Genomic DNA, 26,650 nt, shown 5'->3' on the forward strand with positions numbered 1-26,650 from the left:
GGTTCCTTAAATGAGAATTCCGGTGTGATATTGACCTAAAGTGTGTTGAAACATGATACCGAGTGTGTAAAGTAGCAGCTTCCAGTAGCAGCAACTGGAATCCATGCATTTCTACTGAATTATTTTTGGAATCTGGTCCCTTATCATACAGTACCTGTTCATTCGTACTCGTCGCTCGACTTATCGTGACTAAATTTAAGATGGCGGCGAACGGTAAACTTCCTTAAGGTACTGTCTGTATAAATCGTCTTTTAAATAAACTACCAGTGCTTTTTTAAAGTTCTCAATATCTCGTTTTAAATGTCAAGGCCCTCAGAAGTCTACCAATGAAGTATGGAGCTACTTTGAGCCTCGTAAATGGTGTAAAACAGTGATTTATTTGCATGGCTAGGCCGATGCCCGAGGCACCCCCATTGAAAAACTGTTGGTAGCAACGGCTAACTAGCGCCAGATTTCTGAGTGCAGGGGACAAGCCAAGATGTGCTATGAGACATACGTTCACACTCGGTATCATGTTTCAACACACTTTAGGTCAATATCACACTGGAATTCTCCTTTAATGTATGCTGGACCAGGCATCTGGAACTATGGTTTATTCCTGGCAAAACAGGTGTTCTACCTGTTAATATATAATGCCGTGAAGAGTGCATGGAATCTTGTGGAGGCATTAGGTAGAGCTGAGGAATGTGTACAGTACATTACAACCAAAATGGGGTAGTTCCACTGGACTATAGAATGAATCTCTACTTGAAGAGTGTGCTGCCCTTCAAGCCTACAGTTCTCCATGGACAGAAAAATGTGTATTTTTAGGCCAAATCAGTGAGTGATTATAGATGCAATTTTGCATTTTTTTTTTTTTAAATGTCAACACCCTCAGTAACATTTTATTAGGTATATTACACTTAGCAATGCACACTTAACTTATACAGACTTACACATCCCAGAGAAAGATGAATAAGGAAAACAAATGCTTTAAGATCACTTTAAGATCACTTTAAGTGCGATATGTTGGTTCCATGGTCAACTGAGGCATTTGGGAAGGGCTTGTTATGAGAATTTATTTTGAGTCTGATGTAAACATCTCAAAAGAAGCTTACTGTGTTGTCATGCAGGACCAGTTAATACAGGGATTCAGAGCCATACTTCTGTCAACACATTACGCACACACACACACACACACACACACACTCTCTCAAACTCTCTCAAACTAGACTGCTTTTTTTTACATCTGGGCAGTTAGGAGGTAACTGTCACATGGATAGTCCATCTTGAGCCTCAGCATCTCACTATAAGCTGCCTAGTGCTCAGTCCCACCCCACTGGACTGTGGTCAGTTGGACAGGGGACACAGTCAAGCTGTACAGCTAATAGCCGTTAGCATAACCAAGTGATCACATCTCAGTACAGCCAGTAGCCGTTAACATAACCAAGGGATCACATCTCAGTATAGCCAATAGCCGTTAACATAACCAAGTGATCACATCTCAGTACAATCAGCTGAAGTAACTGAGCACTGCTGATGGAAATGTTCTAGTGAAACAAAATATCAGGGAATAAGTCATGGGATGTGGGTCACACAGTTTTATTTTTGGATGTAGATTTTAATTCCACCAAGACTGTCGGCTCAGACATGTGAACGATATGTCCTTGGTTCCCTGTCTATCCCAAGTGTAAACAAACGTTGAATTCAGATTGTCTAGTTGAGGGTTTCAGTGACTAACTGTCACAGTATTGTAACTGCCACTGGCATTTGTAGCATCATAAGGCTTCAATGAAATGCTTCTTTTGGAAGGATGTTTCTTGCTTTGGTTTGCTTGTAGGAATGCTTGTTATTTGAAACACCTCTTTTAGTTCTTTCTTCACAGCCTCCGTGCTTCCAGATTGGCTGGATTCACTGTTAGCCTGCTCTGATTGGGTGGCTTTGCTGAAAGGTCTGTTCTGATTGGCTGACTCTGCTGTAGGCTGTGCTAATGGCATGTCTTTTTTTGTTTCTTGTCTTCCTTTCTGCACTCCCACCTTCTGCTGCTTTCTGTGTCACCTGTGTCTGTCGTTTCCGAACATTTCACTCCTCATATTGTGTGTGTGTGTGTGTGTGTGTGTGTGTGTGTGTGTGTGTGATGGTGCATGCGCTCCTGGTAGCCTGTGCGCCGCTTTTTCGTTCCGCCCCAGTCTCCCGACTTCTGCCAGTCGCCCAACTGCAGCCCCACGCACTCCCCACGCGGCGGGCCCCGCCTTAACGGCAACGGCCCACTTTCCCCTCGGACGCGCATCCCGTCCCACGCTGACCCCAAAACCCAGACGCTCCCGGCCAAGCCACGCTCGCCCCACAAGCCCCTGCAGACCACACGCTCCAACCCCCTGCCCCACACCGGCCCGCCCCCGTCCCACGTTCAGTCGGAGCCCTCCACGCCCTCGTCCCCGTACCAGCCCCTGCCTTCGCCCATCCTCCACAGCCCGGCGCGGGCGCGCCGCTCGCCCCTCACCGTGCCCCCCAAGCTGGCCATGTCGCCGCTGTCGCCCGTCTCGTCCCTGTCGCCCCTGTCGCCGGTGCGGCTCCACCGGCTGCACCCGGAGCTCACGGCCAAACCTGTGCCCCCCTGCCTCCTGCCCCAGGTGACGCCGCACGGCTCGCCGCGTGCCAGCCCGCTGCCCACGCCCAAGGGCACGCCCGTGCACACGCCCAAGGAGAGCCCCGCCGGCACGCCCAGCCCCACCCCGCCGCCCAGTCCCTCGCTGGGGGGGCTGCCCTGGAGGACGCGCCTCAACTCCATCAAGAACAGCTTCCTGGGCTCGCCGCGCTTCCACCGCAGGAAAATGCAAGGTACCGCTGCCATGGGAACAGCACGGGGGCTGATGGGCTAGAGAGAGGTGTACTACACTGTCTGCACATACAGGATTGTCTTGTCCATCTGTTCTTTTTTAGATTTCTTACTTTTTAGGGGTGGAGGGTAGGGGTTGATTGATTTTTTTTTTTGGTCTTTGTTGTTTATCTTTTACAAATGTCATAGACCATAACATGTTTTTGAAAATTCTAATGAAAATGGAAAGTTTTTTCTACAGAAATAAAGCTTCAGAGTTACCACAATCAATATTTATAACATTTCAAAAGATAGTAAAATCAACTCAAAAGTATTTTTTCAATAATAAATTACAAATGAAATGAATTATTCAATTATACATTATAACATGAAATAAGCATACCCTAAGCATTTTCTATTCAATTTTAATCTATTCTATTCCGTTGTACTTTATTACATAAGATTTGCACTATGTAAAGCGTAGTGTGATTGATTGAGGTTAATGTTTTATCTGCGTTGGTGAGATGGTGTCCCTTATATAACCTCCCACTTTCTCACATGTGCTTCGCTCTGCAGTTCCCACCCAGGAGGACATGTCCAGCCTAACGCCAGACTCATCACCCGAGTGAGTCTCTCTTTCACACACACACACACACACACACACACACACACACACACACACACACACACACACACACACACACACACGCATGCACTCATGCAGTATTGAAAGCATAATAACAGTCTAATGCATTCTCTAGGCATACTGTACACCAGGGGTTCTCAATTTTTTTGGTGCCAAGGACCCCCTGTGGGGGAGAAAATATCCCGTGGAACCCTTCAAAATTGTACAAATTAAGCATGTCATTTGTATTCTCTGAAGTTGGGCCAGGTTCACTATCATGTGTTTTCTGGCAAGTGTGTAACTTGATCTGTCTTTTGTCAACATTTTGCATTACTTGATGATGGTCTGACTCAAACATTTCTCCACGTTCATCAGCTAGCTAGTTGGCAAATAAACCATTTAATAAATTAACCATCTGAGCAGCAGTAGGAATCGTTCTTCGTTAACTGATTCAAGATAAATGTTAATGTGGGTGAGAGCAAACAGACACAATTTACTTTAACTTTACTTTACTTTACACATATCTGACCATGTTTCACATTATTTAAACCAGTTGTGTTGTTGTCCAAAGCTACTGTGCAGATGTTTGTAACATGGCTGAAATGGGTGTAAAAGCAAGCTAGTGGATGTGTTGTGCTGTACATGCCTTGTGTTGCCCACCCTCGTCCCTCTGGGTTTGTGTGGAGGCCCCTCCAGCAGGTCCCACAGCTCCTGGGACTCAGCAGTGCGACTCTCAGTCTGATGCTTCTCAAGTCCTTCATGAATGTTTTATATAGCTTAGTGCTTTTACTCGTGGCATTGTTTTTAAAGCCTTACATGTGGTGTGTGTGTGTGTGTGTGTGTGTGTGTGTGTGTGTCTGTGTGTCTGTCTGTGTGTGTTTACTGTGTGTGGATTTGTAACCATCACAGGGAGTTGAATTTTGGATTTTGTAAAGAAGGCTTATCTAAGATGCACACACACACACACACACACACACACACACACACACACGCGCGCACGCACACCAAACACACACACACACCACACACGCACACCAAGCACGCAGGCACACACACACACACACACACACACACGCACGCACACCAAACACACACACACACCACACACACACACCAAGCACGCAGGCACACACACACACACACACACACACACACACACACACACACACACAAACACACAATCACACAATCACACCGTATCTGAATTTGCTGTCAGCATAAGGAACCAGAACATAGCACTAACATTAACCTACGGACCTCGGTATGTGAATGCTTCCCTGTACTTGGTGGTTTGTGTGTGAGAGTAAATGCTAGCAAAGCATTCTGGGTTTGCGCTGAATCTGCTGCTGGAAGCCTACAAGCCACAGACAGCAGCTAAAGCCATCAGTCTGCCTCAGGGATGGGTTTACTGCAGCACCAAGTGCTCCCAGCAGTCTCTGTGCACAGCTCACATACTCCCCCTGTTGGCAGTTGCAGATGATTGCACCATTATTTTGCCTACCTATTGGATGGAATATGCAGAAAATATTGCTCTTGAAATAAGATTGCAGTCCTTTAATCTGCAATAAAAGGGTTTTAATGAATAATTGGAGAAGTACTTCTGTTAAATAAGTATCCTCATATCAGTGATTTAAACAGCATCTTAATTAATCACACTTAGTCTAATAGTAGCCCATGAGAGTATATTCTGTTATCTGAATATCCAAGTGCTAATTGTGGCTATTGTATTTCTGGCTATCTTGACAGGCTGGCTAAGAAGTCGTGGTTTGGCAACTTCATCAGTCTGGAGAAAGAGGAGCAGATCTTCGTGGTGATCAGGGACAAGCCCTTGAGCTCCATCAAAGCAGACATCGTTCATGCCTTCCTCTCTGTAAGACATGCATTTGTTTTTCATTTCATTTTTCGCCACTTGCTTTGTATTATTTTTTTCCAACTCTTTGCTTCTACACTGGTATTTAGTGATGATGTAAGCTGTTTTTTAAAATTTCATAATGTCTGAATACACTGTCATCAATTCCCGTAGGCTATTGGCTGTATAAGATGATGAACAGTACTGTATATGGTGTTATTTGAGTGAACAATGTCAATACAGTAAAAAAGTAGTGTAAATATATTGTAACAGAAGATTAATACTTTCTGTCTCTTTTGCTCTCTCTCTCGCTCACTCTCTCTCTCTCTCTGTCTTTCTCTCTCAGATTCCCAGCCTTAGCCACAGCGTGATTTCTCAGACTAGTTTCCGGGCTGAGTATAAGTCGTCCGCAGGGCCCGCCGTGTTCCAGAAGCCGGTGAAGTTCCAGGTGGACATCACCTACTCCGAGAGTGGCTGCGCCCAGAAGGAGAATGGCATTTACTCGGTCACCTTTACCCTGCTCTCAGGTACACAGGAGTGTGTGTGTGTGTGTGTATTTGAATCATAGGTGATGTTTTCCTTCTTATATTACTGTTATTTTGGGTTTGCTTTATGTGAGCACTAGTGGAACAGCAAGCTCCATGAAAAACATTGATGTTTTTTTTGTGTGTGTGTGTGTGTGTGTATGTGTGACTCTGTCTGTCTGTGTGTGTGTGTGTGTGTGTGTGTGTGTGTGTGTGTGTTTGTGTGTGTTCAGGTCCGAGCCGGCGTTTTAAGCGAGTGGTAGAGACCATTCAAGCACAGCTGCTAACCACTCATGACCAACCAGGAGTCCAACAAATATCTGGTGAGACTTCTCTCTCTCTATATCTCTCTTGATCTTTCCCTTTATCCCCCTTCTCTATAGGTCTCTTTCTATTTTGCTCTCCTTCTATCTCTTTTTCTCTGTATCTGCTCTGTCTCTCTCTCCTTCTTCTTCTTCTTCTTCTCCTTCTTCTTCTGGCTTGCTAACACTTGCATGGCAGCCCCATTGCTCCTGCAACAAAGCACAAGAAAAAAAGCACGCAAAGACCCACAAGTCACATTAGCACACAGCACCACACCTCACTCCACCCCCAAACCCTACACAATTTGACCTTTGACCTATAAGTGTGCATCACAGCTGATTATCTATACACCCTATCTCACCACAACAACATGCCACAATGCACTGCTTGTTTTGAGTACATCTTCAAACAACTGAAGAATGATTTGTTTTACGTGTGTTGCTCTTATATTAAGCAGACAAATGCTAAAATACTTTTTTTTTTGCAATTTTGCTTCTTATTATGTAGCAAACGTATTACTTTTTTCTCACTATGTTTATGATATTTAGTCTTACTAAGGAATATGTTTGTCTCTCATGGCCAGTGATCTATGACATTTCAACCAACCAGCGAATCAGGAAATTATTTGATAATGTTAAACTGTATTTAGCTTCTAACTGGTTTGAATCCTCTTGTGAATCTGTGTCCCATCTAGCAGACATTTGAAAGTCACTTCTAGCAGGGCAGCTGACTAGACAAGAGAGATTTCACCCTTTCTACAAACGTTTCAGTGTTCAGACTTTTGACTGTGCATGCAATTTGATAACAGCTCCCTCTTCTGGCAAGACCAGTAAGAACATCCATTTATGTAAAGTGGTATAATAGCTACTGGCATAAAACACAGAGGACAGTGAAACAATTAATGCAATAGAAAACTTTGAGGGACTGGAGCCTACAGGTCTGATGCAGAAATCTCTAACAGGTAGATCAGTGACACTCAGGGGGTCTTCACAGTTACTCTAGGGGGTCTGTCAAATACAGTAGTTTGAACCCAAATTTCTTCCATCCAAAAAAAGATTTACAAAATATGTTCAGAATCTGTCAACAATTGTTCTTTTCAGTGTTAAAGTGTTGCAGTTTTACACTATTGCAAAGTAGTTCTATGCATATACATTCTAACTCTACATTTGCCCTACACATTGTTTTTGGCCTGGTTTAATAAGCAAGGCAATTTGATTATGATATGTAATAGGACGTCCCTCAACGGAGTCACCAGGGGTCCTTGGCCTGACAAACGCTGGTCTATGTTTGGTCTAATGCATGCGCTGTCCATGCGTCTAACTACTATGATACAGAGATTAAAAGGAATAACTTAGATGACTTTCTGATCTTAGATTCAGCCAGTTGCATTCCAGGCTAGATAAGACACCCAAATGGATTGTTGGAGCACTTATCAAAAAATGCATTGCCAGCTCTGGCATGTGTCTTCTTTGCTGTTTAAGTCCACTCCTTTTCCCTCACCTTTTTTCAGTTTCTTTCTCCCACTGGTGCTCTCATCCTCTCTTCATCACTTCCTCTTCCTCTTCCTCTGTGCTGCCCCCTCCCTCTGCTTTCCCCTGTGTGTTCGGAATGCTGTGTGTGCCTGTGTGAGTGGATGGAATGGCTTGGGCTATGTGCACGCTTACAACACATTATGCTAAGCTTCAAGTCGTTTGAAATGTATTTTCTTGTGAATATCATTTTATGCAAGAGTTTATGGCAATATTGGTTTAATTGTGAAGAGGTGTATTGTGTCTTATTGTGATATGGTACCCAATATCCAAGTATATTATAATCCAATACACACACACACACACACACACACACACACACACACACACACACACACACACACACACACACACACAGTTTCTATCCAGAGGACCTATACAGGTAAACAAATGCTTTCCTTTATATAGGAAAACAAAGAGAAGTGCTGCGTTTGAAGTGACAGTATTTCTTTACCTGTCACTCTTATAAGATCACATTTACAATCCAATTTAAACTTCCTGGGGTAAATGTGAATAGTGCCATACCAGGACATAAATGCCCCTCTGAAGTATCTGATGGGGTCTGTAATTTTGAGGGTAACCCTCCCAATGCCCCTCCTGTTGCCCCAGACCCGTGTCGTCGCGCTGAGGGGCAAACAGGCAGACATCCCAAGAGTGGTAAGACCCCCAACCCCCACCCTGTACCCCACCCACCCCACCCTAAAGACTTTAGGGCATCATGAGCTCTGACATCAAACTGTCATAAGCATGTCTCCAGCCGTCTCCGTTAACATCTGCCAGACAGAATGGGGTTAACTCAGGGGAAAGAAAAACGTGAGGCTCTTGCCGCGGGTCCTAAACTGCAGCAGAGTACACTGCATGATTAGTCGAATCCCAAGCGCACAAGCCGTGAGTAGCCCATGAGTAGCACCCAGTATTGGCAGATGTTGACTGGGAGGGTGTGGGTGGAGGTGGGGTTTGGGATTACAGACATACTTATGACTTTGTCATGTAGGATTCATGGTGGTATCCTCTACCCCTTCAGCACATTTTAATGCAAGTGACACAATCTTTTCCTGCTGACAGGTTGCCACTCACTCAGCCCTTAGACAGGAGCACACATATTTAAACACATCTGGGCACGTCAAAGTGAGACCCACCTCACACTAATGAGGCCACACTAACTCTGCACTCTGTGTTTGTGGGAATGTGATTTTGTGTCCACATTTTGATAACCTAACCTGTATGTGTAATCAAGACTACAGATGTGTTGTTGGTGTTGCGTGTGTGTTAAGTATATCTTCCTACAGTGTGTATACGTGTGCGGGTGTTCTATATGTGCATGGGATATTGCCTGTACGAGCATGTGTGGTCCTATGTGTCCACCAGATCACTGTTGAATTCAACGTAAGAATGCCTAACAGGGCCTCTGAAGGGTTGCACTTAGTACACACACATACACATACACACATACACACATACACACACACACACGCGCACACACACACACACATATATACACTCGCACACACACACACACACACACACACACACACACACACACACACACACACACACACACACACACACACACACACCTGCCAGTGAGCCCTGTATAATGCTGTTATAAAACACTTACATTCAATTAGTGGCTAAAACCGTATGCAGCTGTGATAATAATAACCACTGCAGTATTTCATGAAAATGCCTTTGTGGTTTCTGACAATCAGATACACCGAAAATGGCAGGACATATTTCACAGTATAAAATTGAAATGACTATGCAGTGGGTCTAGTAATGGTATGCTTATAGAGTTGTTTTATAACAGCAATAAAAACCCTTCAGAAAGTGATGAGAGATTTTTGCTGGTAACACCCACAGATCTTCCATTTTGACGCCTAAACAGAAAGCTCTGTGTAAATGCTTTGACTGCCAATGGTAGCTTCTGAGTGTCAGGCTACTGTGCAAGTCATGACTGAAAAGTCAAATTATCTTCACTGACTTACAGTACTTACTAACTCTGAGTAATGTTGTGAAGATTACACATTATGTAGGGGCAGCCGTGGCCTACTGGTTAGTGTTCCGGACTTGTAACCGGAGGGTTGCCGGTTCGAACCCCAACCAGTAGGCACGGCTGAAGTACCCTTGAGCAAGGCACCTAACCCCTCACTGCTCCCCGAGCGCCGCTGTTGTTGCAGGCAGCTCACTGCGCCGGGATTAGTGTGTGCTTCACCTCACTGTGTGCTGAGTGTGTTTCACTAATTCACGGATTGGGATAAATGCAGAGACCAAATTTCCCTCACAAGATCAAAACAGTATATATACTTATACTTATACATTACAGTTAACTCAGTGTCCACAGGGACGATATGGGGTGTTATCTTCTGTCTTGTACAGTTGTTTTTTGAAAAGGTTTTCCAAATCTCTCATGCACTATGCCCATTCCACTTAGGCAAGACAATATGGAGACTCCACGAGCCACGGCATCCATTCTGCCTCCTGGCTGTAGTTCAGTAACTAGATTGGAAAGATGTCACAATAATGCAGTTTTGCTGCCATACCTATGGTCTTTGTTATTTTACAATCTGATTTTCCAGATGTTTCAAAAGTATGGCAGAAAGTAAAGTAGTTCGCTGCAAGAATGTTGAAAGCTATCTTACGTAAAAACAAAACTACCTAAAATGGTTTCAGTCGAATCCGAGTGATTTGGCTGTGTTGACTGTAGCTGAGTGTAGCATGTGTGGTGATTTTGGAGTGGCATGGAGTCTCTTGCCGCCTTGTGCTCATCCTTTGTCACACCCTCTCTTCCCAGAGAATCTCATTGTTCATTTGTTTGTTTGTTTGTTCTCTCTGTCTGTCTTTCTCTCCCGCTCTCTCTCTCTCTCTCTCTCTCTCTCTCTCTCTCTCTCTCTCTCTCTCTCTCTCTCTGTCTTGTCTTCTCATTTGTGCCCCCAGGTAGTCCGTTGAGTAACTTCTTTGACGTAATTAGGCAGCTTTTTTCAGACGAGAAGCACGGTCAGGCGCCACGCTCCCCCGGCACGCCCAGCAAGCACGGGGCTGCCAACGGCAGGAAGCCAGAGCCCGAGTCCTCTGACTCTAAGAGCCAAGCGGGCAAAGACAGGGCCCAGCCTCCCTCGCCCACGCCCTCCCCCTCCCCCTCCCCCGCTGGGACACAGGAACAACCTTAAGAGAGGGGATTTTATAGTAGAGGACTAGATTTCCAAAAAGAAAAGAGAAATATAAAGTAAAAAAGAGAATAAAGATCATAAAAGTTAAATCTAGGAAATAACTGGTTGGTTTGAGCTACCAACAATTTTTTTTTGTACAATGATTGGAATGAACTGGAACTGTAAGCAAATTTCTGTTTTAAAGGCACAGGTGCATTCTAACCTTCCCCTCATTTGTTTTTCATTTGTTTTTATTTGATCATTGTTTTCTATTTGTCTCCTGTACACAGTTTGGTGATCGCTTGGCTTGTTTTCACTACCAGGAATTATCCAGAAAACGTATTAAAGTTCCCCCCCTGCCATCTCAAGAGGACACTTTGACTTTTAAGGCAGGAGGTTCCTAAGGACAAACACCCATCACAATGTTTTTACATGTCCCCATCGTGACTCAGAGAGAATAGCCATTATGTGAAACAAAATGTCCCCACCAAAATGTCCCCATAATGAACAGTACCAATGTACATACCTCTCCTTTGTCCTCATTATGCATCATCAAATACACTCTGCTGTGCGTCCCATTGGCCGTAGCAGATGGTCTGCACTGCTCTCCCCAACAACCTCCACCCTCTCCCTCTCCTCACCTGCTGGATTGTGGACGACAGAAGACTGGGAGAAAAGCCTTAAGACAAATATGTTCTTCAAGCACATAGTCTCTCTCTCTCTCTCTGTTTCTTCTCTACCCAACACATGTAGGCATACACACACACACACACACACACACACACACACACACACACTTGGATGTATAAAGCTACAAGAAGAGAGAGAATGTTAGCACAGACATAGGATCAAATGGGGAGTGTGGTGGAGACAGCCACAGTGGCACTGGATTGTACTCCTTCTGTAGAATTACTTTCTGAATGAACCATCACTGCTCTCTAATGGACTTGCTGTAAATGAAATGAGATCCTAGTGGCAAAAACGAAATATTGGGTACATGCCACTGCAATGGGGTAGGCAAAGTAAGACACAAAGGAAATATTATGTTGTACAGACTAGATATGTTTTTATTGTATTACAAATGTCTAGCTGTGACATCGATCAGGCTGTGTATCTATTTATTTTTTTTGGTCATTTGTGGTCAAAGTCACTTATATGTCACCTTTGATTGGTGTTATGCATTATTGATGTTTGATTCTGTTTGTTTATTTTTTCTTATTCTGTATTTAATGTTTTTAATATTTTTGAAGGAAGCATCTGCAGGATTCAGAGAATCATAATTGTGAATATTTTTGTAATTTATTTATTTGGTTTTAATGGTGAATGTCTTGTCTTTCTGTTAATATATATACAAATACACACACCTTAATTTATTCTACTCTTAGGTATTTATAGGAACAAAACGGGGTAGATAGTTGACAATTTGTCGTGATATCAGGGCATCATTGACCAGAAGTTTTTGGCAAATATTTTCTCCTATACTTATGGTTGAACTGGCTAACAGTATGTGATCAAAGACACCTGTTTTTTTTTTTCCTTTGTCCAATTTGGAAAAAGCTTGTATTGTATGTTCAATTATTTATGAGTAATTTAAGAATGTAGACTAGCATTTTGGGGAGAGGGGTGACCCACTGATGTCTGTCTCTGATGTCTCTTCTTGTTGGTGTGCAACTGGGGGCTGAGGGTGTGGGAGTGACTCTCAAGGAGACTGGCTGTAAATAGATTTCTTTCTTGGGGAATTAGGGGGATGGGGTTCCACATGGCACTTGGTTGCAGGAGACCTGCTCCTGGGTTTGATCTTGTAATGCTGTTTGCATGTCTGGCGGCCGAATTTTCTTTGCATGATGTTGTAACCGTTAGATTTCCACAGACCTTGTAATCCCAAAGCTCTCCTGTTTTGTTTTGTCTTGTTTTTTGAAGGGGAAAAAAGTGTCTTTTATTCTTTTATTTTTTTCAGTTTGTTCGTTTGGTTTCATTTTGCCCTCATTTCTCCTGTATCTATATTTCTGTATTCTCTCTCTCTCTCTCCCTCTCTTCCTCTCTTCTCATGTTTTTGTCTTTGTGTTCCTCCCTGGGCCCCCCCTCGTCCTCGTCCACCTCCTCTGTGTGCTCCCGGTGAGATCTCAGCACTCTCCCTAGCCCTGGTGGCTGGCACAGCATGGAGGTGGATCCATGAATAAATAAAGCAATACAGATTGTACAGGCGTCTGTCCAGTGCTTTCGTGGCCACACTAAGGTGCTTACAGTGCAGAAGGCAAACATTATGCATGAAGGTGTGTTTGAGTACAAGAACAACCAGGCCACACACACACATACACACACATACACACACACACAAACACACACACACACACACACACACACACACACACACACACACACACAGTGTTGTTTATAAATCTGTGAAAATGTTGACAAATAAATCAATATGGTTTTCCAACAAATGGATGCCATGTTAGGTAATGCAGATTAGTATGAAGAGCTGTTGTTTGCTTAATGAATAAATTTCAATGTTTTCGTGCACTATGACACTGCGCACACTTTTGTGAAATATGACCTGCACCTGCAAGTTTTGATTAGATTTCAGTTTATATACATTTTACAAATTGCAGCTAATGCTGTACAGATATGTATTTACAGAAAAATACAGACATGAAATATTTAAAGTTACAGTAATCAGGGATAATATACTCAGTAGCAAGTTGTTAAGCTGTTTAGATATCCTGAAGGTCATGCCCTAATCAAAGTTTGCTTCTTTGACAGTAGGACTGTGACTATCATAAATGTTGCCTGAGGTAAAGTTCATTGTATGTGGTGGAAAGACCTGATTAAACAGAGGGTGGAGCAGTGGTAGCATTGCCACCTGAGAAACAGCAGGCCCGGTTACAGTTCCTTAACCCACCATTGAGAGTCACTGTTGCATTGGATGAAAGCTTCTTATAAACCCCACTCACCACCAAATAATTACTGTAAGCTCCAACTCAGACATAAGGATAGGTTCTAGGCTATAGTGTTGAACCATTTTGATTACAACCTCTTTAACTGCCACGGAATTCTAGAACACTGTACCCCCTCACTGCCAGAACAACATTCTAAATCCCCCAAAAATCTGCTGGATATTGTCAAACTGTATAAAGTACCTGTTTTCTGGTTTTACACTACTTTTTGATAGCTACAGTCAAATAACAAAGGATGTTACACCACTGCCTCTATTTAGGGCTCCAAAAAACATTGTGAATGTCATTGTGGTTATTACAAACAGCAGTTGCACAATACAATTTGTAATATGTACTAATGAATTATCACCTCAAAAACACACACAATAGATAATATTCATAGGAAGATATGTCATTTAATCAATTAATAATATATTATTACATACTCTAAATATTCACACATCTCATTACATCATTACAAAATGATTGAGTAGCAAACTTATAACATACAACGTGACAAACGGTAGGCGGTTTCAATTCAGATAAATCAGGTAGTCTAACAAACAGTGACATGTTAATCATGTAGTACCATGCATGTCATTATTTATGCTGTTCCTTTGCAATTAAATTCAGGTCCAGAAAGGTTTAGAATGACTAAACATAAACACCCCTGTAGTAAAACTGAACAATAAATATGAATAATAAGTTATTTTTGCTAATTGAGGGGCAGCCGTGGCCTACTGGTTAGCGCTTCGAACTAACCGGAGGGTTGCCGGTTCGAATCCCGACCAGTAGGAACGGCTGAAGTGCCCTTGAGCAAGGTGTGTGCTTCACCTCACTGTATGTTCACTGTGTGCTGAGTGTGTTTCACTAATTCACGGATTGGGATAAATGCAGAGACCAAATTTCCCTCACGGGATCAAAAGAGTATATATACTATTGGTGACAAACCAAGATACTTTGCACATGACAATTTGCAGATCATAAAAGAAAAAATGTCCACCTGCTGGGGTGTTTTTTTTAACATCTGCAAACAGTAAAGGACTGACACAGGTTAAGTTCTTGTGAGCACACTAACAGCAGAGACCAGTATTGTGCCTGGGGAGCAACCTATATGTGGCCACAATACTCATGTTCTCTGTGATTCATTTCCTATTTTGCCTTTGAAAACACATTGGATTAGATCCATGTTTCATTTGAGTATACAGCTACATGTAATAACTGTTGAAGTGAACAAAAAAGAACTCTGAACATCTTTTGGAAACTAGTGTACTACTAGCCAGCTACTATAGCCAGTTCAAGTTTTGTATAGATTTCTAAAAATGAACAGTAAAACCTCTACACTGCTAGAGATTTGAACAAACAATAAATATCAGCTCAAGTTTTGTATGAATTTCTAAAAATGAACAGTAAAACCTCTACACTGGTAGAGATTTGAACAAATAAACAATATCAGTTCAAGTTTTGTATAGATTTCTAAAAACGAACAGCAAGACCTCTACACTGGTAGAGATTTGAACAAACAAACAATAAATATCAGTTCAAGTTTTGTATAGATTTCTAAAAATGAACAGTAAAACCTCCACACTGGTAGAGATTTGAACAAACTAACAATAAATATCAGTTCAAGTTTTGTATAGATTTCTAAAAATGAACAGTAAAACCTCCACACTGGTAGAGATTTGAACAAACAAACGGTAAATATCAGTTCAAGTTTTGTATAGATTTCTAAAAATGAACAGTAACTGATTGGAAGAACTAATCATTTGAACTGATTGAAAGAATTGATCATTTGAACTGATTGAAAGTGCTCCTAGACGACCTAGGCTGGTAGTGGTGGATGCCTGAGATGGAAGATTCTGTAAAAGAAAAAAAACTATATTTAGAGAAGAAAATTCAAACAAAATGGAACATTTTGGCAAATGTCTACATTTATAGTTATTAGCAGTGTAATTTAACGTGCATAAATAACTTTTATATAATCAATAGTAGTAATTATTAGTTGTATGAAACAAGGAAAATGCATATCAACATATTAAAATTAATGTAATTTGATACTAGCAGATACGCATAATAGATAGCCTACTATAATAAGCAAACAACATCTCACCAGTGTTTGTACACAAGCTTTGTATGGTACATCTCAAAGCAGTCAGTGGGGCACAGTGCAGGGTGGTCTGGACAGGTCTTGCAGAAGAAAGGTGTCTGTTTCCTCCCTCTTCGTGCGTCATCTGGACTGCGCTTCCGCGTGGAACAGACTTTGCAGTCCGGACGCGATTTCTCGTGTTGTCCGAGAAAGTGTCGACCAGTAGGGATGTGACGCTCGAAGCTGACGTTTCGAAACAGTGTCGAGCTTCCGAAACGCAAGTGTTTCGAACAGTGTTTCGAAGTGTGGTTCAAAACGCCCATGTCACGTGACCATGGCTTAGTGAGGCTTCGTGGTGTTTCAATTTGGTTTGGACAGGTGGCACACTTGCTGCGCGAGCCAATTACCCGAGTAAACACCTGTTTGATCTAAATTACAAAGTCCCAGAATGCTTAAAAGTCATTCAAACACATCCTATCTTTGTGGTTTTTTTGTGAGGAGAGAGATTTTAAGAGATATAGCGACATAGAGACATATAGAGATATAGCGATTTATAGTGCATTCTTGTGATTGATAGGTTAGTGATATAGATTAATTGACAGGCTAGAGACAGACAGTAAGCGATAGTTTAGATAGATATAGTCTAGTGACGTTAATATTTAGATAGTAGCAGAAGTAAAAAAAATATATGACGGATGCCTTTATTTCAAGAACAGCTGACCCTTTGAAATACTGGCAGGAGAGGAGAGTGGTTTATCCAAACCTAACTGTGATGGCAAAAAAATATTTGTGCATGCCAGCAACAAGTGTGCCTTGTGAAAGATTTTTTTCCAAGGCTGGGGAGGTTTATTCAAAAACAAGAAACAGATTAAATGCCAAGACGGCAGAACAACTGTTATTCCTAAATAAAAATGTATGTTGACATACAAAAAATGTGTTGTTTATTTTTCCCATGTTGTACCTGATTAGTCTAACCTGCTTCACATGTATCCTTTATTTCCCTACATGTTCCCAAAAAAAACCCTGGGCCATAAGCATAGCCTACATTTTAAAACCATTGTAGCATTTTCCTCTCCAGCATATTCCAAAGGATAATGTACTATGAAACTGAAATAACAAAACATCTAACTGGCAGATATAAAAATGTTCTAATTACTGAACGCATATACTAGTCTGAAATTTCTAAGCACCAGCAGGGAGTCGAACGGCCGAATGCAAGTGTGTTAACCACTGAACCACGAGGCTGTGAACAAAATCTTGCGTTCCATGTTGGCTATTTATATTCTTCGTCTGAAGCAGTTGTGCTTCACGGTCAAAATGTGATGTTAGCAAAACTGGCCACTAGATGTCACCATGGAGTTACGTGTGTCGGATTGTTTCGAAACCTCGACACATTCCGGCGCAATTGCTTCGAACGTTTCATTGTTTCACAAAGCCTCGTTCTGCCCAAGGGGGCAGGCGAATTCCCGGAAGTAGAAGAATCGACGTAAGTTGGAGGGACCACCTCTCTGCTAACTCCCATAGAAGGCCATTCATTCTAGGATTTTTTTGAAATACCATAACTTCATATAACATATATCCTGTGTCGATATTGTAGCTTCTGTGTAATCCACATAAACACTACAAAGGCAAAACAGACTCCACTACCTCGTCCGTAACGTTGGTTACCCGTAAGAAGAATGGTTAGCTTGTTCGGTTGGAGGGAAGCTAGCTCTGACGTAATCCCTCTTTCGCGCCGTAGGGAGATAACCGTATTGTTTGGATAAGAAGCTCAGTCCACCTTACTGGTCTATGACGGTAACTCATAAGCAAAACCTAGCATACACGACCGTATGTTAAGGTAAAGCATTACACAGAGGCAACCTAATAATAATTAAAAAAAAGTAAACCTATTTTTTTTAAAAACGGCACTAATCATTTCAGAGGTTTTCGATGGATTGACCGTAGGTCGGGAAAGTGGAAAGAAGATTAGCTTCAAGGCTATATCTTTTTTGTTTTGTTTTAGCATGACTGTTTTTGAAGATGATCATGTATGGTAGCTTCAACATTAACACGACTTGGTGAGGATGATATTAATAATAATACATAAATAAATGTTTAACTTTGATGACTTTGAAGGCGAAGGAAGTGTGAGAAGAATTTCTGTGTATCTATCATATGAGTTACAATATTCAGTTCGATGGCTAACGTCACGAAGTTAAGTGTGAGTCTGCGCAGTACTGGGGGGACCAACTGAAAAATCGTTCTATTTGACTCAGTGCCCATAGTAGAGGACTAGATTTCCAAAAAGAAAAGAGAAATATAAAGTAAAAAAGAGAATAAAGATCATAAAAGTTAAATCTAGGAAATAACTGGTTGGTTTGAGCTACCAACAATTTTTTTTTGTACAATGATTGGAATGAACTGGAACTGTAAGCAAATTTCTGTTTTAAAGGCACAGGTGCATTCTAACCTTCCCCTCATTTGTTTTTCATTTGTTTTTATTTGATCATTGTTTTCTATTTGTCTCCTGTACACAGTTTGGTGATCGCTTGGCTTGTTTTCACTACCAGGAATTATCCAGAAAACGTATTAAAGTTCCCCCCCTGCCATCTCAAGAGGACACTTTGACTTTTAAGGCAGGAGGTTCCTAAGGACAAACACCCATCACAATGTTTTTACATGTCCCCATCGTGACTCAGAGAGAATAGCCATTATGTGAAACAAAATGTCCCCACCAAAATGTCCCCATAATGAACAGTACCAATGTACATACCTCTCCTTTGTCCTCATTATGCATCATCAAATACACTCTGCTGTGCGTCCCATTGGCCGTAGCAGATGGTCTGCACTGCTCTCCCCAACAACCTCCACCCTCTCCCTCTCCTCACCTGCTGGATTGTGGACGACAGAAGACTGGGAGAAAAGCCTTAAGACAAATATGTTCTTCAAGCACATAGTCTCTCTCTCTCTCTCTGTTTCTTCTCTACCCAACACATGTAGGCATACACACACACACACACACACACACACACACACACACACACTTGGATGTATAAAGCTACAAGAAGAGAGAGAATGTTAGCACAGACATAGGATCAAATGGGGAGTGTGGTGGAGACAGCCACAGTGGCACTGGATTGTACTCCTTCTGTAGAATTACTTTCTGAATGAACCATCACTGCTCTCTAATGGACTTGCTGTAAATGAAATGAGATCCTAGTGGCAAAAACGAAATATTGGGTACATGCCACTGCAATGGGGTAGGCAAAGTAAGACACAAAGGAAATATTATGTTGTACAGACTAGATATGTTTTTATTGTATTACAAATGTCTAGCTGTGACATCGATCAGGCTGTGTATCTATTTATTTTTTTTGGTCATTTGTGGTCAAAGTCACTTATATGTCACCTTTGATTGGTGTTATGCATTATTGATGTTTGATTCTGTTTGTTTATTTTTTCTTATTCTGTATTTAATGTTTTTAATATTTTTGAAGGAAGCATCTGCAGGATTCAGAGAATCATAATTGTGAATATTTTTGTAATTTATTTATTTGGTTTTAATGGTGAATGTCTTGTCTTTCTGTTAATATATATACAAATACACACACCTTAATTTATTCTACTCTTAGGTATTTATAGGAACAAAACGGGGTAGATAGTTGACAATTTGTCGTGATATCAGGGCATCATTGACCAGAAGTTTTTGGCAAATATTTTCTCCTATACTTATGGTTGAACTGGCTAACAGTATGTGATCAAAGACACCTGTTTTTTTTTTTCCTTTGTCCAATTTGGAAAAAGCTTGTATTGTATGTTCAATTATTTATGAGTAATTTAAGAATGTAGACTAGCATTTTGGGGAGAGGGGTGACCCACTGATGTCTGTCTCTGATGTCTCTTCTTGTTGGTGTGCAACTGGGGGCTGAGGGTGTGGGAGTGACTCTCAAGGAGACTGGCTGTAAATAGATTTCTTTCTTGGGGAATTAGGGGGATGGGGTTCCACATGGCACTTGGTTGCAGGAGACCTGCTCCTGGGTTTGATCTTGTAATGCTGTTTGCATGTCTGGCGGCCGAATTTTCTTTGCATGATGTTGTAACCGTTAGATTTCCACAGACCTTGTAATCCCAAAGCTCTCCTGTTTTGTTTTGTCTTGTTTTTTGAAGGGGAAAAAAGTGTCTTTTATTCTTTTATTTTTTTCAGTTTGTTCGTTTGGTTTCATTTTGCCCTCATTTCTCCTGTATCTATATTTCTGTATTCTCTCTCTCTCTCTCCCTCTCTTCCTCTCTTCTCATGTTTTTGTCTTTGTGTTCCTCCCTGGGCCCCCCCTCGTCCTCGTCCACCTCCTCTGTGTGCTCCCGGTGAGATCTCAGCACTCTCCCTAGCCCTGGTGGCTGGCACAGCATGGAGGTGGATCCATGAATAAATAAAGCAATACAGATTGTACAGGCGTCTGTCCAGTGCTTTCGTGGCCACACTAAGGTGCTTACAGTGCAGAAGGCAAACATTATGCATGAAGGTGTGTTTGAGTACAAGAACAACCAGGCCACACACACACATACACACACATACACACACACACAAACACACACACACACACACACACACACACACACACACACACACACACAGTGTTGTTTATAAATCTGTGAAAATGTTGACAAATAAATCAATATGGTTTTCCAACAAATGGATGCCATGTTAGGTAATGCAGATTAGTATGAAGAGCTGTTGTTTGCTTAATGAATAAATTTCAATGTTTTCGTGCACTATGACACTGCGCACACTTTTGTGAAATATGACCTGCACCTGCAAGTTTTGATTAGATTTCAGTTTATATACATTTTACAAATTGCAGCTAATGCTGTACAGATATGTATTTACAGAAAAATACAGACATGAAATATTTAAAGTTACAGTAATCAGGGATAATATACTCAGTAGCAAGTTGTTAAGCTGTTTAGATATCCTGAAGGTCATGCCCTAATCAAAGTTTGCTTCTTTGACAGTAGGACTGTGACTATCATAAATGTTGCCTGAGGTAAAGTTCATTGTATGTGGTGGAAAGACCTGATTAAACAGAGGGTGGAGCAGTGGTAGCATTGCCACCTGAGAAACAGCAGGCCCGGTTACAGTTCCTTAACCCACCATTGAGAGTCACTGTTGCATTGGATGAAAGCTTCTTATAAACCCCACTCACCACCAAATAATTACTGTAAGCTCCAACTCAGACATAAGGATAGGTTCTAGGCTATAGTGTTGAACCATTTTGATTACAACCTCTTTAACTGCCACGGAATTCTAGAACACTGTACCCCCTCACTGCCAGAACAACATTCTAAATCCCCCAAAAATCTGCTGGATATTGTCAAACTGTATAAAGTACCTGTTTTCTGGTTTTACACTACTTTTTGATAGCTACAGTCAAATAACAAAGGATGTTACACCACTGCCTCTATTTAGGGCTCCAAAAAACATTGTGAATGTCATTGTGGTTATTACAAACAGCAGTTGCACAATACAATTTGTAATATGTACTAATGAATTATCACCTCAAAAACACACACAATAGATAATATTCATAGGAAGATATGTCATTTAATCAATTAATAATATATTATTACATACTCTAAATATTCACACATCTCATTACATCATTACAAAATGATTGAGTAGCAAACTTATAACATACAACGTGACAAACGGTAGGCGGTTTCAATTCAGATAAATCAGGTAGTCTAACAAACAGTGACATGTTAATCATGTAGTACCATGCATGTCATTATTTATGCTGTTCCTTTGCAATTAAATTCAGGTCCAGAAAGGTTTAGAATGACTAAACATAAACACCCCTGTAGTAAAACTGAACAATAAATATGAATAATAAGTTATTTTTGCTAATTGAGGGGCAGCCGTGGCCTACTGGTTAGCGCTTCGAACTAACCGGAGGGTTGCCGGTTCGAATCCCGACCAGTAGGAACGGCTGAAGTGCCCTTGAGCAAGGTGTGTGCTTCACCTCACTGTATGTTCACTGTGTGCTGAGTGTGTTTCACTAATTCACGGATTGGGATAAATGCAGAGACCAAATTTCCCTCACGGGATCAAAAGAGTATATATACTATTGGTGACAAACCAAGATACTTTGCACATGACAATTTGCAGATCATAAAAGAAAAAATGTCCACCTGCTGGGGTGTTTTTTTTAACATCTGCAAACAGTAAAGGACTGACACAGGTTAAGTTCTTGTGAGCACACTAACAGCAGAGACCAGTATTGTGCCTGGGGAGCAACCTATATGTGGCCACAATACTCATGTTCTCTGTGATTCATTTCCTATTTTGCCTTTGAAAACACATTGGATTAGATCCATGTTTCATTTGAGTATACAGCTACATGTAATAACTGTTGAAGTGAACAAAAAAGAACTCTGAACATCTTTTGGAAACTAGTGTACTACTAGCCAGCTACTATAGCCAGTTCAAGTTTTGTATAGATTTCTAAAAATGAACAGTAAAACCTCTACACTGCTAGAGATTTGAACAAACAATAAATATCAGCTCAAGTTTTGTATGAATTTCTAAAAATGAACAGTAAAACCTCTACACTGGTAGAGATTTGAACAAATAAACAATATCAGTTCAAGTTTTGTATAGATTTCTAAAAACGAACAGCAAGACCTCTACACTGGTAGAGATTTGAACAAACAAACAATAAATATCAGTTCAAGTTTTGTATAGATTTCTAAAAATGAACAGTAAAACCTCCACACTGGTAGAGATTTGAACAAACTAACAATAAATATCAGTTCAAGTTTTGTATAGATTTCTAAAAATGAACAGTAAAACCTCCACACTGGTAGAGATTTGAACAAACAAACGGTAAATATCAGTTCAAGTTTTGTATAGATTTCTAAAAATGAACAGTAACTGATTGGAAGAACTAATCATTTGAACTGATTGAAAGAATTGATCATTTGAACTGATTGAAAGTGCTCCTAGACGACCTAGGCTGGTAGTGGTGGATGCCTGAGATGGAAGATTCTGTAAAAGAAAAAAAACTATATTTAGAGAAGAAAATTCAAACAAAATGGAACATTTTGGCAAATGTCTACATTTATAGTTATTAGCAGTGTAATTTAACGTGCATAAATAACTTTTATATAATCAATAGTAGTAATTATTAGTTGTATGAAACAAGGAAAATGCATATCAACATATTAAAATTAATGTAATTTGATACTAGCAGATACGCATAATAGATAGCCTACTATAATAAGCAAACAACATCTCACCAGTGTTTGTACACAAGCTTTGTATGGTACATCTCAAAGCAGTCAGTGGGGCACAGTGCAGGGTGGTCTGGACAGGTCTTGCAGAAGAAAGGTGTCTGTTTCCTCCCTCTTCGTGCGTCATCTGGACTGCGCTTCCGCGTGGAACAGACTTTGCAGTCCGGACGCGATTTCTCGTGTTGTCCGAGAAAGTGTCGACCAGTAGGGATGTGACGCTCGAAGCTGACGTTTCGAAACAGTGTCGAGCTTCCGAAACGCAAGTGTTTCGAACAGTGTTTCGAAGTGTGGTTCAAAACGCCCATGTCACGTGACCATGGCTTAGTGAGGCTTCGTGGTGTTTCAATTTGGTTTGGACAGGTGGCACACTTGCTGCGCGAGCCAATTACCCGAGTAAACACCTGTTTGATCTAAATTACAAAGTCCCAGAATGCTTAAAAGTCATTCAAACACATCCTATCTTTGTGGTTTTTTTGTGAGGAGAGAGATTTTAAGAGATATAGCGACATAGAGACATATAGAGATATAGCGATTTATAGTGCATTCTTGTGATTGATAGGTTAGTGATATAGATTAATTGACAGGCTAGAGACAGACAGTAAGCGATAGTTTAGATAGATATAGTCTAGTGACGTTAATATTTAGATAGTAGCAGAAGTAAAAAAAATATATGACGGATGCCTTTATTTCAAGAACAGCTGACCCTTTGAAATACTGGCAGGAGAGGAGAGTGGTTTATCCAAACCTAACTGTGATGGCAAAAAAATATTTGTGCATGCCAGCAACAAGTGTGCCTTGTGAAAGATTTTTTTCCAAGGCTGGGGAGGTTTATTCAAAAACAAGAAACAGATTAAATGCCAAGACGGCAGAACAACTGTTATTCCTAAATAAAAATGTATGTTGACATACAAAAAATGTGTTGTTTATTTTTCCCATGTTGTACCTGATTAGTCTAACCTGCTTCACATGTATCCTTTATTTCCCTACATGTTCCCAAAAAAAACCCTGGGCCATAAGCATAGCCTACATTTTAAAACCATTGTAGCATTTTCCTCTCCAGCATATTCCAAAGGATAATGTACTATGAAACTGAAATAACAAAACATCTAACTGGCAGATATAAAAATGTTCTAATTACTGAACGCATATACTAGTCTGAAATTTCTAAGCACCAGCAGGGAGTCGAACGGCCGAATGCAAGTGTGTTAACCACTGAACCACGAGGCTGTGAACAAAATCTTGCGTTCCATGTTGGCTATTTATATTCTTCGTCTGAAGCAGTTGTGCTTCACGGTCAAAATGTGATGTTAGCAAAACTGGCCACTAGATGTCACCATGGAGTTACGTGTGTCGGATTGTTTCGAAACCTCGACACATTCCGGCGCAATTGCTTCGAACGTTTCATTGTTTCACAAAGCCTCGTTCTGCCCAAGGGGGCAGGCGAATTCCCGGAAGTAGAAGAATCGACGTAAGTTGGAGGGACCACCTCTCTGCTAACTCCCATAGAAGGCCATTCATTCTAGGATTTTTTTGAAATACCATAACTTCATATAACATATATCCTGTGTCGATATTGTAGCTTCTGTGTAATCCACATAAACACTACAAAGGCAAAACAGACTCCACTACCTCGTCCGTAACGTTGGTTACCCGTAAGAAGAATGGTTAGCTTGTTCGGTTGGAGGGAAGCTAGCTCTGACGTAATCCCTCTTTCGCGCCGTAGGGAGATAACCGTATTGTTTGGATAAGAAGCTCAGTCCACCTTACTGGTCTATGACGGTAACTCATAAGCAAAACCTAGCATACACGACCGTATGTTAAGGTAAAGCATTACACAGAGGCAACCTAATAATAATTAAAAAAAAGTAAACCTATTTTTTTTAAAAACGGCACTAATCATTTCAGAGGTTTTCGATGGATTGACCGTAGGTCGGGAAAGTGGAAAGAAGATTAGCTTCAAGGCTATATCTTTTTTGTTTTGTTTTAGCATGACTGTTTTTGAAGATGATCATGTATGGTAGCTTCAACATTAACACGACTTGGTGAGGATGATATTAATAATAATACATAAATAAATGTTTAACTTTGATGACTTTGAAGGCGAAGGAAGTGTGAGAAGAATTTCTGTGTATCTATCATATGAGTTACAATATTCAGTTCGATGGCTAACGTCACGAAGTTAAGTGTGAGTCTGCGCAGTACTGGGGGGACCAACTGAAAAATCGTTCTATTTGACTCAGTGCCCTCCCATTGAAAACGACGGAGTCTGTTCGTCCATTTCTTTTACTGTCTATGGTTCTGCCCATCCCTATCGACCAGTGAGACTCACGGGCACTAACGGCTCCCACACACAGCTGCGTTCCGTCAACGCATTCCAGTGGGTGTTCCCGACGGTAGCTATGCAAATGACTTGAAGTAAAATCGTAATGTGATTGGTTGGTGCCGTCCGTAGATTGGCTTGCGGTGCCGTCTGTCGGTGCAGCAACAGCTGAACTCCTCAACGCGAGCAGCGGGAGAAACGCGACGCGACGGACCCACAATTCAGTTCGGCAACGGATCACGTGAGCCCACTTAAAGTGAATGGGATGCGTCCGATGCGTCTCCAGCAACGCGATGCACGCAGCTGTGTGTGGGACCCGTAACGGTATGCTGATTGGCCTGGGAGGTGGAGTGAGCTAAATTTGCATCCGTCTCAGTAGCCCTCTCACCACAAGCTCGCGGAATCGAGCAGACTGCATTGTATTGCCACTTTCCTTGTGTAAGATGTAGGCATTCACAAGTGCGACCTCTCGGATATGATGGAACAACCGATGGTACCACTTCATTTCTCGGTGTTGGTAGCTGTAATAGGAGCATAGCTGGTCTCCGCGATCTACCCCTCCCATAAAGCGGTTGTAGTCCTCCACGCTCTTTGGCTTGCGCAAAGTTCTGTAGCCATCAGGCCCTTTGCTACGCACTCGTTTGGTGATAACGAGATTGTCGTGCACTGTGGAGAGGACGGTGACTGTACCAGCATCACGAAAAGACGCAGTTAAAAGTGGACGTTTTTCAAATAACACCGGGGGATCTAAAGGCCGCGATTTCAGACCATGGAGTTGAGGGGGCATGCCTTTCACGCGAACAGTTTCAAACGCGCCTGTGTTTTGCCGGTGGAGCTCTTGGAAAAGAGCGGGTGAGGTGTAGTAGCTGTCAGTATAGAGACTGTGTCCCTTCCCCAAAAGCTTGGCTTCCCTTAGCAAGCCAACAACTGAACTATGGCCAATACCCAGACAGCGATCATAGTTGAAGGCCCCTCCAGTGTATACGTGCCACAGGTACGTGTAATTACTTGTCGCGTCTGATAGGACAAAATTCTTCAGACCAAACCGTGTCTTTTATTTGGCACGTACTGACGAAAAAGCACCCTTCCACGAAATGAAACCATGGATTCGTCAATGGAGAGGTGTTCGTGGGGTTAGTACTCGCTCTGAAAACTCTTCAGGACTAGATCCATAAGTGGGCCGATTTTAAAAAGTGGATCATAACCCGGCTGACTTCTCTCCAACCTCAGAGAGTTGTCATTGAAGTGGATGCAGGAGGACGAGAG

General features: G+C 41.6%; 1 protein-coding gene and 1 long non-coding RNA gene across 6 annotated transcripts in view; one reads left to right on the forward strand and one right to left on the reverse strand.

The window, feature by feature from the left end:
* The window catches only part of LOC121682146 (serine/threonine-protein kinase BRSK2-like), an 82,136-nt gene extending 69,165 nt beyond the window's left edge, over nt 1–12,971 (forward strand). The window contains exons 14-20 of one of the 5 annotated variants that reach the window (XM_042062179.1): nt 2,139–2,820; nt 3,374–3,422; nt 5,169–5,292; nt 5,618–5,798; nt 6,029–6,118; nt 8,237–8,284; nt 10,562–12,971. In XM_042062179.1, the coding sequence (XP_041918113.1) occupies nt 2,139–2,820; nt 3,374–3,422; nt 5,169–5,292; nt 5,618–5,798; nt 6,029–6,118; nt 8,237–8,284; nt 10,562–10,794 (1,407 nt within the window). In that variant the 3' untranslated portion in view covers nt 10,795–12,971. The remainder of the gene's footprint in view (nt 1–2,138; nt 2,821–3,373; nt 3,423–5,168; nt 5,293–5,617; nt 5,799–6,028; nt 6,119–8,236; nt 8,285–10,561) is intronic. The other 4 variants (XM_042062182.1, XM_042062180.1, XM_042062181.1 and 1 more) reach the window with 4 other exon arrangements.
* On the reverse strand, nt 82–16,335 carry LOC121682148. The gene is made up of 3 exons (XR_006022445.1): nt 16,016–16,335; nt 13,808–13,815; nt 82–94 (listed from the first exon to the last, which is right to left on the reverse strand). It is a non-coding gene; the product is annotated as an uncharacterized LOC121682148 (long non-coding RNA).
* Nucleotides 16,336–26,650: the final 10,315 nt, after the last annotated feature.

This window comes from Alosa sapidissima, chromosome 14 (genome assembly GCF_018492685.1).
Source record: "Alosa sapidissima isolate fAloSap1 chromosome 14, fAloSap1.pri, whole genome shotgun sequence".
Classification (NCBI taxonomy): Eukaryota; Metazoa; Chordata; class Actinopteri; order Clupeiformes; family Clupeidae; genus Alosa; species Alosa sapidissima.